Source organism: Impatiens glandulifera, chromosome 1, assembly GCF_907164915.1.
Source record: "Impatiens glandulifera chromosome 1, dImpGla2.1, whole genome shotgun sequence".
Taxonomy (NCBI): domain Eukaryota; kingdom Viridiplantae; phylum Streptophyta; class Magnoliopsida; order Ericales; family Balsaminaceae; genus Impatiens; species Impatiens glandulifera.
In genome coordinates, this window is record NC_061862.1 from 80,107,281 (window position 1) to 80,123,927 (window position 16,647).

Genomic DNA, 16,647 nt, shown 5'->3' on the forward strand with positions numbered 1-16,647 from the left:
TTGAACGGTTTATTCGGTTTTCTTACCCCCTTAATTCAAGTTAGAGTGAAAAACTTTATAATTAGCTTATAACATATTCTCATTTAAAATGTTTTAAGTTAAAAAAAATAGTAATAATAAGAACACTATTCGATAAATTGTTGAAAAGATTCAACTATTATTTGATAAAAAATGGCTTATTTTCCGGTAAGTCAAATAAATAATACATTATGATTTTTTTAAAATTTATGGACCAAACATATGTATAAATATTTGTTAATAAAAAAAATAAGATTTTATCTTTCACCAAATTCACACGTTTCCACCCATGAAATTCCAACTAAAAAATTATTTAAAATATGATTTGAATGATATTTAAAATGTTATAAAATATAATTAATTGATGAATGGCTATTTGAAATTTAAACAATGTCAAACAAGCCCTAACAAAACCGAGGTGGGGAGGGGGGACCCTAACCGGGTACGAGGGTCCAGTCCAGCCAGCATGCTCATCTTGCTTGTACGGTTAACAATTATTAAATATGATCGCTGTTCTTTTACAATTATAAATAATATTTTATTTGTTTATTTTAAAATAAATTATTTCAGATTTATATGAGAAATAGTTTGTTTAAGTGCTAAGAAATAAATAAGAAACCTTTTTAAGCACGATAAAAATATTTATAATGAAAAAAACTTAAATTAAAATTTGATAAAAAAAATTCAGTATAAAATTTTATAAACAAAACAAATAAGAGAAATAAATACTTATAAAATTATAATAAAAAATAAAACTACTAACCATCAAATATACAATACCAATTAAAACATTAAAGAACAACATACAGTAATATATATGAGATGGTAAAAAATCTAATGGTGAATATACATCTCAACAGAAAAAAAATAAAAAAAATAAATTCATACTAATTTAGGCCTCCACAAATTCACGTTACCAACATTGTAATAATATTTTAAATTAATAATTAGTATAGATAAATCCGCTTATTTTGCTCTTAGATTTAAATTTATTGTTTAAAAAAATGATGGATCTTTAACTTAAATTATATATTAAGTACAGTTATTTGATTTCCATTAATTAACTCAGACCTGGATTGAAATCCGATTTTTTATTAAAATAATTGTATTTTAATTTATAATTTTAGAAAAATGAGTTATTTAAAATTAGTTTTAAAATAATATATATATATATATATATTATTATAATATCCAATAGAATCAAATTTAAAAATACTGTACAGACTAGGGGTAGCTGTAGCCTGTACAGTATTTTGTTGAAAGACATGATGACTTGTTCTATTTTCTACTGTTCTTTTATTTTGTATGGTCACCAACAAAAATAAATAAATAATATAAATAGCTTATTATAATATTTAAATATTTTTATTCAATACAAAAAATTAAGTTACAGATCTAAAAGTAGTAATAAATATGATAAAATATATAATTTTTTAAATAAATATATGATATTTTGATATATTCATAAATTAATTGATAGAATTACTGAGAAGATAATTAAAAAAATAAATGATTATTTAAAATAATTATTCAATAATCCAATTTTGATTTGGATTTGGATTATATAATTTGAAAATCTATGAATTTATAATTTAATTTAAGGAAGAATATATTATTTGAGATTGGAGGTATTACGTTTTTTGTTTGTATTTGTTTAGTTTGCAATTTATTTTATTATTTACTCTATATTATATTTATGTTGTTATACTGACATTTTTTTTTATTATAAATTTTGTTATTATGAATTATTTTAAAAACTATAAAAATTAATTATTTGAAATTAATTTAGTTTTAATTATTTGAAATAATTTATATTTAAATTTTTAAAGTAAAAATATTTTAATTAATTAATTAAATTATTTAGATGATTGAAGAGACATGTAATATGACAAAATTTTAAAAAAATAATTCAAATAACAGAACATCAAAATCTCTAAATTATCATATTTTTAGTTATATTATTATCTTCATTCAAATTTTTATTTCAAATTAGAATGTAATATTCGTTTGTAATAAATTGATAGTATGAGACATTAATACCCTTTTCATTTTTATAAAAGTATTTTTAGTCTATTCATTTTAGCTTCTTTAATATTAAGTTATTTGAGGTTTTATTAGTTTAAAAAAAATAAAATTATTTGTTAAAAAATAAATTATTTAAAATTTTAATTAGTTAAATTATTATAATATATTTATATTTAAAAATTAAAAATTAAATAAAAATATTTTAATTAATATATTAAAATTACATTAAAAAAATGTGAGACTCTACATTAACTTATGTTCATGTTCCATAAAAAGAAAACTCTAATTATTATCAAGTAATGAAGTATAATATGTGTTTTTTATTTTTATATTTTTATATCATATTAGTATTAGTTTAACTATTAAATAAATTAATTTATCAATTATTATATTTTATTTTACTTTTATTAATTTTAAATATATAAAAAACATTTTAATAATTATTCCTACAAAAATTTCAATATTTTTTATCAAACAAATTATTTCAAAAAACACTGGAAAAGTTTAAAAAAATAACAAGCTCTAATTTTTTTAAATTTAGTGAACATGAGATTCTGAGTTATTTTGAAAATTAATTTTGCAATATAAAATATCATTTTTTTGAGTTTATTTGATCTCTTAGTTTTTAGATTTTTTTAAAAGATTTTTATTTAAAATTTAAGAATTACTTCATCCATTTAATAATTTATTAAAATATTGAAATTATCCCTTATTTAAATTAATTAATATTCATTCAAAATTAGAATTATTATAATACATTAAATATATATTTATACTATTTAGATTATGTTTGATATTATTTTTTTTTTATTTTATCCAAATCTCAATATTTTCACTTTATTTATCTAGCAAAATATTAAATATTTTTTATCATATTTATATCTCATCTATTTAAAATATAGAATAGTCAATAAACTTAAAAATAAAAATTAATCAAACAAATATTTTATTCCAAAACGCTAGACCTTATTAGAATAATAAATAAGATCAATTCACTTAAAATATGAAACATTATTTCTTTTTATAATTTATTGTCATATATTTAGCCAATTTTATCATTTTTTATAATAAATACTATCCATATAAATTAATTGATTTGATGACTAAGAGAGTGAAATTTTGTCTATATTTTTTTTTGTTCGAGGGAGTGGTTAAGGGGTTTTTGTTTGATTTTAAAAACTCTTTGAGCTTTGTTTGGATTCAGGTTTTTTTAAAAATAATAATGATTGTAATAATTTTGAGGAGATAATGATTATTTTTGATAAAAATACTTAAAGGTATTGATATATATATAAATAAAATAAAAAAAATAATTTAAAATGGAGAATATTTTAATATTTTGGTTAATGAAACGAGTGATTTGAATGTTGAAAAGTGATTGATTTAAAAATTGATTTTGGTTGGATTTTTTTTAAAAAACCCAAAAAAACTAATCCTTGATTAAAAAATATGAAAACTAGTTTTTAAATTTATTTTTTATCAATTTTTTCCCTGTAATATAATGGTTGAGTTTTAAAATTTTATTTCAATAAACATATATCAAACAAACAAGAGTATGACAGATTTAAAGGCAAATATATGTTTATAACTGCTAGCTACATACATACATAGGTGGGTTGCTTTAGTTGCAAAAAGGATGAAAATTTAAAGGCAAATATATGTTTATAACTGTTTCTCTCTCTAGAGCTGATTGGTGACTTGTAGTTTCTTTGTTTCTCGGTATAGTATGAAAATATGAATCTCCCCCAATGAATGCTCTCCCATAAACCTCTCTCATGTCCCAGAAAAGGTAATTTCAAGAAATTCGAGCCATTTCTTTTCTACCCTTTTTCATTGATTGTTCAGTCTCTCTCTCTCTCTGTTTGCCTAGCTCAGGTTTCCCCTTTTTCTTTTCTAGGGTTTCTTTTCTTCACCAATGTTTAAAGGAAGATGAACTCCTTTCCTATGTATGTATACATATACATGTATATATGAGGCTGACTTAACTTTCCATAAAGAGAAATATTCTCTGCCTCTATAATTATCTCAAAAATTTATCAGGTCTCTCTACTTTTGTTTTTAAATCTCTGCAAAGGGTTTGTTCTGACCCATCATCCATTTTTGCCTCCTTTCTTTACTTATTTACTTAATGCTTCATCAACGCCACTCTCTCTTTCTTTCTCCACTGTTTGTGGGTTTTGATTTTTGATTATTTTTCTATCAAGGGTTTAGATTGATTTGAGGAGAGGAGAAGAGATGGTGCGACAAAGGATTCAGATCAAGAAGATTGATAACGTTGCTGCTAGACAGGTGACTTTCTCAAAGAGAAGAAGAGGGCTTTTCAAGAAGGCTAATGAACTTGCACTTCTCTGTGATGCTGAAATAGCACTTATGGTTTTCTCAAACACAGGAAAACTCTTTGAGTACTCCAGCTCCAGGTTTTTCTATTTTTCCTTTCCTTTCATCTTTATCAAATCTCATTTTCATTTTCTTCAATTTATTTCTTATGTTTTGATTTCTGTGGTCACGATCTAGACATACACTTGTTCTACCTCAGTTTTTCCTTCAATTAATTATTAGAACCCATATGTTTAAGGAGGTTATTAGATCAAATCAAAGTAAAAGTGTTGTCAAAATCACAAGATAATATATATGGTTTCATGAGCCAGGCTTTTCTCCAAAGTATGAACTGATTTGAAGTGAGAGAAGAGAGAGATCTATACTATTGTTTGAAGTATAATTGCAAATGGATAACTTCTAAGCTTTAATTTCTCTAATGGGAGTGAACCGTGAAGTACTTTTATGAACGTAAAAGGAAGGACTAGTAGAGAGAGAGAGCTCTTGAAAAGGCTTATCAATGTATTAAGTAGCTAGCATTGGGAAGGGCCAAAAGGAGGACAAGAGTCGTCTGCCTGGAAGTACACCATGCTTAACTAGTGTGATTAATCCCTTAACCCAAACCAATCACATGAAATGAATGGGAAGCCTTTCACTAGTGTCTTGAGTGATGATTATTCAGAAATAAAGCAACAAATCCCATCAAACTTGACCAGATTGGTACTTGAATGCATGGCCTTGTTGGGTTTTGAGACAAGTTCTAACTAAAATCCAAATTCTAACCACAACTGGATTTCAAACTAGGCTTAAGAGGAGGACTGACCCATCAGAAGTCTTTATGGTGTATCCTTCTTAAGCAGATTAAAATAACTAATTGCCAGATATTTAGATTTGTCAAGATTTTTTGTTATCATATGTATGGAATAGGAAATAATTCATTAAATTCCTTGATTTATGTGCTTGAAATCATTAAAGAAGTGTTACTTTTCCAATTTACAATGTGAGTCAAATTAAAGAAACCTATTTGTATTTCCAATTTATAAATATATGTAAGTACAAATTCCTGTTGAGATTCTCTCCCCCCACCCACCCTAGAAACAATACATTTATGGGTATTAAGCCATGGGAGTACTTCAGTATGTTGAGTATTATTATTCTTATTCTTAAGCCATTCGAGCACTTGATCAGAATGTGTCTGGTATACTATATTTTCTTTTATATTCTCCTCATCAATCTTTTTCTTATGCAATTATTCTGCAAAATCTGTTTTGTTTCTGTGTCTTCTCATACATCTAAGTAGCCTCTGCGTCATCTAAATTACTTAACATTCTACAAAATTTGAGCATACAATAGAAGATCTACTGTGAAATTATATACACTTAAAAAAAACTATTGTGACATTTCTAATTAATGCATTTTATTTTTGTACGAAAAGCTTGATAAAAAGCAAGTAAGACATGCCATATACTCAAGTAAATATGGGATACCACTTCATTACAAATATAAACACTCCATAGAATTCTTTCCAACAAGAATCATCTTGTCGATGAATCTTCTTCATTCTTGTAATTCAATGACCACATATGTCTTTTTTATTCATTTTGCCAACTCATTGTATTAATGCATTATTTGTCCTATTTACCCGGAGAAATTATGTTGTATTTGATAAATTACTCGGATCTTGTTTGATCTTTGGTTATTTGAATAACTAGGTTGTTACTTTAAAAAAAACTCTTGTTTGATTTAGGTTATGAAAACAGGTTGGGGTTATTTGAATAAAAAGACATTAGGAGTATAAATATTTTTTTTTATAAGATGATATTTAATTGATGATTCGAATGATGTGATTGATGAGTTCTATTGAAAACTATATGATTGATAAGTAGATTACTAGATTGTTGATAGGATACTAAATTTGAAAATAATCTCAAATAATCCACATCAAGAAGGATTTATATTTGCTATTTTATTCATTGATCACGTGTTCCTTTTATTCTTAAAGGAAGAGGATTGATGCTTCGAATTTGATGAGTTCTATTGAAAACGATATGATAAGTAGATTATTGATAGGATACTAAGTTTGAAAATAACTTCAAATAATCCACTATATTTGTTATTTTATTCATTGATCATGTGTATCCTTTTATTCTTAAAGGAAGAGGCAAGATCTACTCTTTTGTCTTGTTATACCAAATTGAGAAGAATCAGTATAACTTCTTATTTAATTTGTAATTAACAAAAGTAGGATAATATTTCATCTTTGTTATGCTATCTTGCTACTTGTTTTATGCCCACTTATGTATAGAGTTTTAAGATGGAAAGTCAAAACAATCATAGGTTTTCTCTTTATGATCTTCATGGCTTTTGTAATATTAATGGAACTCAACATGATCCACATTGCATCACTGAATTATAAGAGAGAAATAAGTCATTAAAAGATAGTAAATACTTCATTATCACTTGTTTTAGAAAAAAGTTATAAAAAATGAATCATAATATTTTTTAAATATTAATACTTTGCATTATATAGTCTATTGGTTGTGAGTAAGATATTATACAATTTCATCTTTGTATTTTGAAACTTGTCAAGTAGAGATCGAATTAGCACCCTTTTACTTAGGAAGCAGACACTATAACTAGTGTGAGCTACTCTACAATTTCTTCTTGATAAGTGACAAAAATATGTTTTAATACGGTTTTATGGATCAGAATGGAGTAAACAGTCTACTTGATGTATGTCACAGATTGTGCTGTACTCCACACAAATATTTTTCAACCTTTATTAGTTTATTTCTATTTCTTCAAACCAAACAATAGATAGAAATGAAACAAAGTTGTAATTTTTTTTTGGTTTGAATCTTGTGTTTTGTTTAGTTGTAATTCAACTAGTGTTGATTAGTTCTATTATAGCAAGGTCTCTTCGTTCTATCTATTGCATGCTTTGATTTCTTAGGAAGAGACCAAGATGACTTTGGCTAATAAATTGGTTTCAAAAGAGTCTTTTGTGTGGGATCATAGACCATGACAATCACTTATCTTACTGTTTTGGAAACCACAACTGCCATGTGTCATAATTACTGTTTTAATTCTGGATGAGCCTATATAGAACAAACAAATGGAAGTGTTATTTAAAACTCAAAGGTAATTTAGGGTTTCCACTCATTTCAAAAAATGGATGCACAAAGGAGGAAGTTCTCTTTTCCACTAATTTGGGTGATGTCTTTGTTGTGTGAAGAGTTAGGAATGAAAGGATCCACTAGACTTCAATTTTTGCATTTTTTTAAAGATCTGATTATCGTGCCTTTTTCAATGGTTCATAGGTTGATCTATCTTACTTGCTCTGATTGTGTGGCTGTGTAGTCTGTTTGGTGAAGTTTCCCTGTGAAACAATGAACTTTATTGTACTTGTTCATACAGATTTTTGTCAATTTTGCAAATTCGTTGAGTTATACAAGTTTTTGCTTAAGAAAGAAATTATGACAGAAAAGGATTACTCCAAATCATCTTCTATATATGTTAAGATATTTATATCTTATGCCAACTTAGTCTGAGTGTGCTAAAATGGAACCACAATTGATACTGATACCGTCTTACTTTCTTCAAATAAATTTATGGAAATGTTGTTGGTAGATGTGGAACTTCCATTGATTTTGGGGAAGGATTCTAAACTTATTTCCTTCATATTTCCTTCTTCTTCAATTCCTATGACAGCGTGAACATAGATATAGTTTACTATTGATATGTTCTTTAGTGTTGCATATGAATATTTATAACATAAAGTAAAATGCAGATTGTTTCTTTAAGAGATTTTCTAGACCAAGTAATCATTTTTATGAAAATTCCAATTTTCTTTTATTAATAGAAAGTCGTGAACTGCGACTGTAATACGGAGAATGAGGTGTCATTTCAATAAAAATGTTCAACAACTTTAGTCAAGATGTGTTATATTTCTTGGATATTTATTATATAATGAAATTATGCTTTCAGTCACATAAAGAACTAATTATTAAATTCTAATTAAGAAAACATGAAACTATAATTAAGAAAGACTAATTTAAGAAACACAAACACACTTGTTAAGAAATAATAGTCTTTCCTAATTAAGATTTATTTTCATATTTGATGAACATCAACTGTTTATTATAAAGAACTCAGGTAACGTTTAAACATTATAGAGAATATGATACAAGAAAGTCAAAAATCAGAAAACAAATAGAGATGTTACATGCCAATAAAATTTAAATCTTCTTATTCCACACAATTCTTTTTCTAATAAAATAAAAGCACCAAGCCCCTAATCTTTACAATGCCATAAGTTTTCCTTTGTAAAGTTTACGGTTTCTTTCATTCCTAATTGTCCACTACATTATGAAAGGAATAAGTTTCAATCAATCACTATACTATTGTTCACTACTCATCAAGTAATCAATTTGTCCTAGAAGTCTGCCACTTTGAACCACATATCCCATTGGAGGGTTTCTTTTTCTTCTTTATACGTCATCCCGTAAATGCCTGAACAAACCGGATGACCTAATAAAACAACGAAAACCCTACACATCTCATTGGAAGTTAAGCATGTTCTGCAGAAGATCCCACATATCCCTGGCAAGCAATGTCGCAGTGGAGGAGGATATGGCCGATGATTTTCTTGCGCTTTATACAAAGACAACATCTATTAGTCATGTGTATCCCCTCTCTTTTTTATTTTAATAGTTGTCATAACACTCTCTGATAGTTTCTTTGGTAAATAAAGAGATCTTGAAAGGAATTTTAATTTTGTACACTTCCTTCTTGGGTAGAGAAAACTGGTCTTAAAATTAGGGGAACCAAAACAGAAAATGGTTGTCGTTGATCTCTGGATGAATTGTATCATAAATAATATCTGATTAGGATCCAATTATTATTATTTGCACAACATTCAATAGATAAAGTTGTCAAACTCTACTTCCACAATTTACTTTTGCTCATAAATTTTTTCCCTCATACTTCATCATCACTCATTCTTGTTTTGGTATAGATTCTTGTATTTCGTTTACGCCAAATCCTGTAGACTATTATTCCAAAAGAGCATATATAACTTCGAGTAGAGGCTCTTCACATTAGTATTCCTGATGACCCAATTCTTTGAGAATTGTCAATCTCTTGGAACTCTCTTGTTATTCATATATTTATTTAGTTTCTTTCAGAAGGCCTAGGTGAATGAATAATCACAAAATAAGTGATCCAGTGTCTCCTCTTCATGCCAAAAACAAAAAATGTACGAATTAATTGATGTCAAAGGGACCACTTTTGTTGACCACCGCATTCCTCAAATGTACTACGTCGCCTTGGCTCTTGATCAAATCTAAAGTATTTGAGTTAAAAAAATGACCACGTGTTGTTGATTTCCAATCCCTGGATTCTCTAAGAAACTTGTTCCATCTCCCATCCAAATATTTCAATCCAAGACTAGTCTTGTTCCTAAACTCGGACCTTATCAATTATCATGAGTGGAACTCCTTCGAACATTGGATCCTACCAAAAAAGTGTAGACTCCCCATTCTTGATCTTAAAATTGAGAAAACTCCATGCAGAGCTCTTGATTTATATATATTTGAGTGCTTCACTTAGTTGGACAAGTCCAAATGCAATGAATATAATAAACTTATTTGACCCACAATGAGTCCTCATTGTTCCCCTTGAGTTTAGTTGCCAACATGCTGCAAGTACCATATGCACATTATTGGATTTTGTGTTTGGTTTCACTGTAGCCATCTATTAATGGTTACTTTGGTCATTGTCAGATGCAGCTGAATATGATCTATTAGTGGCTAAGATAAAAAAAAAAACACACTCTAAAATCATAAGAAATGTAGTAACTAAAACATGTGTTGTATTTCTTGAATATTTGTTACCTTCAATAGGCATAAAACGGTAATAAAATTAATCAAAACAATCTAATTCAAAAAAAAGTTAACTGAAAGAAATATAGTAAAAACTATTTGGCAAGAGTAATTAGACACTAAAGCAGTTTAACTATTAATTACTATCGGAATTAACATATTTCCATAATTTTCAATTAATATTGGAAATAATTCAGCAACCAATAAAAAACATAATTAACTTTCCAGCATTTCATGCCTTCTTCTTCATTATGAATTTTAGGGTGATGCACTACAAGAATTTAGCAGTTCATATTTGTTCCAGTAAATAGCAGAAATGTGTTTGTATAGAAGAAACTTCATGGTGAAAGTCACATGTGCAAGATGTTATAGCTCTAATATCATTGCAGTATAATCTACTAATGGGAGAGAAGGACATGATTTTTGGATGGGACTTTATAGAGGATGGGAGATTATATCCATGAAGGGATTCATTTCATATTTATATAATGCTTTTGATAACCTAGCTGCTACTTATTTATACTAACTTCTGGCTTAGGCCATTCCCATATATTATCTTGTATTTGATGAATGTAATTAACAATATTTTAAAGAATAATTTATTAATTTTGTAGTGTAGGTGAAACCCTAATTCTCTTCATTGCATGCACGACAAACTTACTTCTTTCTATTATACTTTACCTTCATTAATTTTGTGTATTTTGTTTTCATAGTTAATTGAAGTTTTTTTTTTCTTTTTTCTTTCTTCATATTCTTTTCCCTTCCCATTAATGAAACTTTCCTTTTCTACTATGCAATCAAATTGTCATTTTCCCTTTCACTTTTTTTTTTTATAGTATGAAGCACGTCATAGAAAGGCACGCCATGCAATCAAGAAACACCAATGATCCAGATGAGCCATCATTGGAGTTGCAGGTAATATATAATATTATTTTTCTTGTATGTCAATTATTTAGCTGAAATTTTATTTTTAAGTTCAATCCTATGAGAACCTTTTCTTTCACCTTCAAATTTACTATTTCCTATTTCCTAATTCCTAACATGGTTTATCACTTAAGTCTAAGTAAATTCAATGCAATTCAATTAGATTGATCTAAACTATACTTAATTTATAATTTTTCATTTTTAAACGTAGAGAACAAATCACTCTTTTACTTTAAAATAAAAGTCAAATTTTTCTAGATAAATTATCAACCATCGTCAATATAATAGACATCTTTCATAGAACGTACCCTAGAGCCCCACAAATTGGAGTGAATATATAAAAGTGTTTGTTCTATATTGTGTATATTTTTAGAGAATTTAACCATTAATAGTCTGTCAAGAACGCAATGCTCAAAAAAAACTTCAATTTACAAATAGTTTGTTCATAAAAAAAGTCTTCGTTTGCCAAACTTGGTCATGTCATTCCCACTCATATGACAAAGTCGCATATGTCACAACTTGGCGATTCATCGCCTATAACTGTTTTAAGAACTTATAACATGTTATGTTTTTTTCATCTTCGTCACGATAAAAACACTTCTACCAACCTTCATAACTTCACCTTTAACAATGTTTGTATGTCCTTTTGAATCGAGGATAACTTTCTCTTCAAATGAGGAACATGTCTAATATCATCAAGTGTCCGAACAACTCCATCAAACATTTTAATTTTTAATTTTTTTATACTCACGATCTTACATAATGAATTGTTTTTTCCACTAATACATCTTTAAAAATTGTATCATATGTTAAAAATCAATCCCGATTGGGACACATATGACAACCGGAATTGCGACATCGCATCGCAAACAGAAAGGATGAGGAGTTCAATGTCAGCTTCAACAATAATGTCTTCATCGATTTTTTTTAATATTTTTTAGTCAGATTTTTATGGCCCTTTCTTTCAATAATTAATTTTTTTTCAAGGTTTTCTTGACTTTGATCTATCTCTATTCTCTTTTAGAACATTTTTCTTAGATTTTCAATCGAACAATAAAAACTTTTGTCAAATCATTAGAATGACTGACTGTTTCATCTTCTTAGAAATTAATACATCATAAAAGTTATTGGTTGTGAGAGTATCACGACTAAATAAAATAGTATCACGAAACTTGATAACGACGAGGACAATGAACACAATAAAATCAATGTTAAATCCTCATCATCATACTTGACTTTTAAGGCTTCCAAATGAGTAACAATTTCTTTAAATGTTGATAAAAACATACTTTCTTTCTAGTATGTGAATATAATTACGGTTTCAAATGTAGCTTACTTGTAAAACATTATGTTATGCATAATTGTTTTAGTTTAAACCATAACTCAACATTACTCAATCTCCTTGAGAACATATTCTAGAAAATAATTCGATAAATACATATGTATATGAGACAATCCTGCGAACTCTTTTTTTTTTCTTATCTATTTTCCACAAACTAGACGTCTTATCAAACAATAACAATGTTTCGTCCAAATCAATCTTAGCAAGCATAACTCGCATGCATCTTTACACATATTCTAGAAAATAATTCGACAAATACAGATGAATATGAATATGAGACAGTCTTGCGATCTTTCTTTTTTCTTATCTATTTTTCACAAACTAGGCGTCTTATCAAACAATAACATTGTTTCGTTCAAATCAATCTTAGCGAGCATAACTCGCATCTTTACGTGTCATAAAGAAAATATATTGTTGCGATCAATTAAATGTTCGATTAGTCGATTATTTATTTGATAGTTGATTATATATCTTTTTGTTTATAGCATTACAATAAAGTTATTAAAATAAATACATAAAAAATAGTTTCATTCAAACAAAAAGATAGAATTGAGAAGTAACATTAACTTATTTAGTTACAGTTTAATTTGATATTATAAACATAGTTTAAATCCTTTTGTTAAAATAATTTTAGACTAATACAATAAAATTGTTTTAAGACAACGTTGTTTTGTCTCTTTTTCGGTTCAGTTCATTTGAATTTTTTGGTTTCATTTGCACACTATATATATATATATATATATATTAAAAATTATATCATCTCCATAGAAAATAAAATATTGAGTTTTTATTGTCAAATACATTTATATTTATCCATTAAGTTTTGATTAAAAATAGTGTTTAAATATTCATCATACTCATCTAATTATTTTTAAGATTATATTTTATAAATAAATGTTAAGTATAAAAACAAAAAACTTTTATTATTATTAGGTTCGGTTATATAGTGATGTGAAATCAAAAAATTGTAATCGAACCACATTCAATTGTGGTTATAGCGGATATTAATTTTAGCGGTTTGATTCTTATTAGTTATGTCGGTTTAATCGATTTTTCGGTTAACATTCATATCCCAATGTCCCTAGTCCATAATGTCCCTTTCCCATTTTTCCTTTCAGTTTTCCCTACCTTTAAATTCATTAGTCCTATTGTTTATTTTTGTGCAACATCAACATTCCAAATTAATGTCCGAATATTTGTTTTCATCTCGTCTCTCATTTGACTGATAACTTGAGAACCGACTTACTTGGAAGGATTCTCTTAAAAAGTTACTATCGGACCGTCGATCCATGACTCTTTCAATCTCACCAGCTCTCCAAACTCGAGGTTAATCATATTTAGTCAATATTAATCCATCATCTTCCCTTGAAAGGACTTATGAAAAATCAAGTGACCATCGAGAATCATGTTCACAGTGGCATCCTTACCCAAGACGAACTAAAAAAGGATTTCATTTGACAAACATATGTATTTTTTTTAAAATTTTTGAGAAGACAACCAACTACATTCTCTTGAATTGTCTGGCAAAAGAAATTTGGTCCCTCATTCAAAACCACCTTAATCTCAATGGGAGATGTCAATAACTGCGAGGGAATGTTGAAAAAATGTAATGACTCGAGCACGGCTAACAATATAGGCACAATCTGGAAACTAATTATCCCAATTATGTGGTGGTCTATTTGAAAAGAAAAGAGTCGTAAGATCTTTCAAGAAAAAAAATGACATTGCTAAGATTAAATGTTTCATTCTCTTTACACTCGCATTTATTAAAAAGAAAGGAATACTCAATGAAAAGAACTTCTTTGAAATTATTGGAATCTATTTCTTTTTGTTCCCTTCTCTTCTTAGCTTGTTTTTGTACTTAGTGAATGCTTCACACTTCATAAAAAATTCTCTTTGTAAAAATAAGTTTACCTTTAAAAAAACACTTGTTTTTATAATCTATTACGACTTCCACTTCATCGCTTAAAAGAATATCAACTTTTCACTCAAAAAAAATTACATGTGAAGCTTTGAATTCAAAAACAAGCTTTGCCTCCCTTTGAAGCCTCTCCTCCCTCCTATGTGTTTCCTACTCTTATGTCTCACGTTTAATTATTTTGCAAAGCTTATCATAAACCCTAAACCTAAGTGTTGAAGATTCATATCACTTTATGTTATATAGATATCTTGTTCTACTCTCTCCCTCTCTCTAACCTAATAATGTCTCTATCTGGAAATGCTTAGGTTTAGGATCTTCTCATCATAGAAAATATTCTCTTCAAATGAACTTGTTTATCTTCTGTATGAGATTTACATGATGGTTGGAACAAAGAGACATTTAGTTATCCAATGTGACTGCCAAATAAAGACATATATATATATATGCACGGACTAATTAATAAGTCAAGTCACACATTTTCATAATCAACTTTTTCTTCGTTCAACTCCATCTAAGAATTGACAAACTACAAAAACAATAATAATTGTTGAATAACTTATAAATGATGAAAGAATAACTCGTAGCGTAAAGAAAATTTCAACCTAAAGATTTATTCTTGCATAGGATGTGGTGACACTTTGATCACTAATTATCTCGCACTCATCTTCAAAGAACATGACTCCGTTTTCTTTCATAAACCCAATCATGACATGCTTGCAGCTGTAAAATAATTGATAAATAAAAATTATAAGCCCAGCCATGATTAGAATCTTGTCTGCAAAGATTGAAATTTGCAATTACATCATCATCATGTACGAAGAGGAGTAAAATATTTTAACTCTCATGTGTTGAAGCTGGAAAATGGTACAATTGCGGTGCTGAGCAGGGAAATAGAAGAGAAGACTCTTGAGATAAGGTGTATAATCTCTTCTATTCTAGCATCATCCCAAATTATATATGGTAAATGTCTTTAACTGTTTGTTTACAGCCAGTTGATGGGAGAAGAGATCAATGGACTTGGTATGGAAGACTTGATCAAATTAGAGAAATCTGTTGAAGGAAGTTTAAGTCGGGTCATTAAAACTAAGGTTGTATTGTTATTGTGCATTAATATATAAAGAAATTGTAGTAAATCTTCTTGACATGTATGATAACTGTATGTTTTCTTGTATATATTAGAGTGAAAAATATGTGAAGGAGATTGGTGACCTGGAGAGGAAGGTAATACATATATCTCTATACATTTGCTGCTTGCTTTTGATTGAGGATTGATATTTGGGTTTTTGGAATGAATACAGCAAGAGGAGTTGGTGGAAGAGAACAATTGGTTGAAGAAGCAAGTGCAAGTGAGAAAATATGTGTATATATATATATTATCCTTCATTGACATATTTGTTTATGTGTTTGTTTGTTTGTTTGTTATAATTGAAGATGCTGAATGTAAATCAAGGAAACGACCAGGATAAGTCTACAGAATCCAATGTTACCAACAATTGCAGCAGCTCGGATCATTATGAATCCGACACCTCTCTCAAGTTGGGGTATGCATGCTATCTATAGCTAAACTTCATTATTACTATTATTTTGTGTTTGAAGAATTTCCTCTTTTACATTTTGTTTTGCAGTCTTCCTTTTCCCAACTAAACTCCCTCAGAAAAATTCTCACATCTTTGGTTAGTTAATATGTATGTATGTATGTTCATTAATGTGTGATTGAACGATGAAAAGATGAATTGGTGTCTCAAATTGTCGATTACCCCGATTAGCAGCTAAATCCCATGGTGTTATTTATCTTCAATATTTCAACTCCAAGGTGTGTACATACAGACAGATGATGATGATACTAATAATAAATGTTACATTGTTTTGAGAACAATATATATAAAGAAGCAGCTGGGAGTTGTTGGATGTTCATGAATCATATGATTATGATTGTGGAAAGATAGATTCTTAATTAATTTGTTCATATTTCCTCATTTGCATAATTTAAGAATTTCTTGTTATGTTGATATCCTCATCTATGATTGTTAGACTGTTTTTTCTTTTATTTTCTATGTAAATAGTTTAAACTAACTTAGAACTTGTTTAATGTAGGGTTATTTAGAATGAATCCATTTGAGTTTAAAATATTTTAATTAGTGGTTTTAATAAAATGATTGATGAATGAATCTTTATTGTTATGGAAATATGAATTATTTGAAATAAATTCAAAATATAAC

The 16,647-nt window shown here is 27.7% G+C and overlaps 1 protein-coding gene across 5 annotated transcripts; it reads left to right on the forward strand.

Annotated features, from left to right (window-relative positions):
• Positions 1-3,696: 3,696 nt before the first annotated feature.
• On the forward strand, positions 3,697-16,437 carry LOC124919062 (MADS-box protein JOINTLESS-like). 5 transcript variants are annotated; one of them, XM_047459195.1, is made up of 10 exons: positions 3,804-3,832; positions 3,941-3,989; positions 4,255-4,460; positions 11,078-11,156; positions 15,283-15,344; positions 15,417-15,516; positions 15,608-15,649; positions 15,727-15,774; positions 15,860-15,969; positions 16,054-16,437. In XM_047459195.1, the coding sequence occupies exons 1-10, from the start codon at positions 3,819-3,821 to the stop codon at positions 16,070-16,072; spliced, it is 729 nt and encodes a 242-aa protein (XP_047315151.1). In that variant the 5' UTR covers positions 3,804-3,818; the 3' UTR covers positions 16,073-16,437. The 5 variants fall into 5 exon arrangements, with proteins under 5 accessions (XP_047315152.1, XP_047315153.1, XP_047315151.1 ...); XM_047459196.1 differs by lacking the exon at positions 3,941-3,989 and having other exon boundaries at positions 3,697-3,832; positions 4,248-4,460; XM_047459197.1 differs by lacking the exon at positions 3,941-3,989 and having other exon boundaries at positions 3,699-3,832.
• Positions 16,438-16,647: the final 210 nt, after the last annotated feature.

What these genes read in the sequence shown, in the direction of transcription:
- LOC124919062 (XM_047459195.1), top strand. An exon ending in AGCCATCATTGGAGTTGCAG is followed by an intron (nt 11,157 to 15,282) that starts GTAATATATAAT and finishes CATGTGTTGAAG; the next exon opens with CTGGAAAATGGTACAATTGC. An exon ending in TTGGTGACCTGGAGAGGAAG is followed by an intron (nt 15,650 to 15,726) that starts GTAATACATATA and finishes GAATGAATACAG; the next exon opens with CAAGAGGAGTTGGTGGAAGA.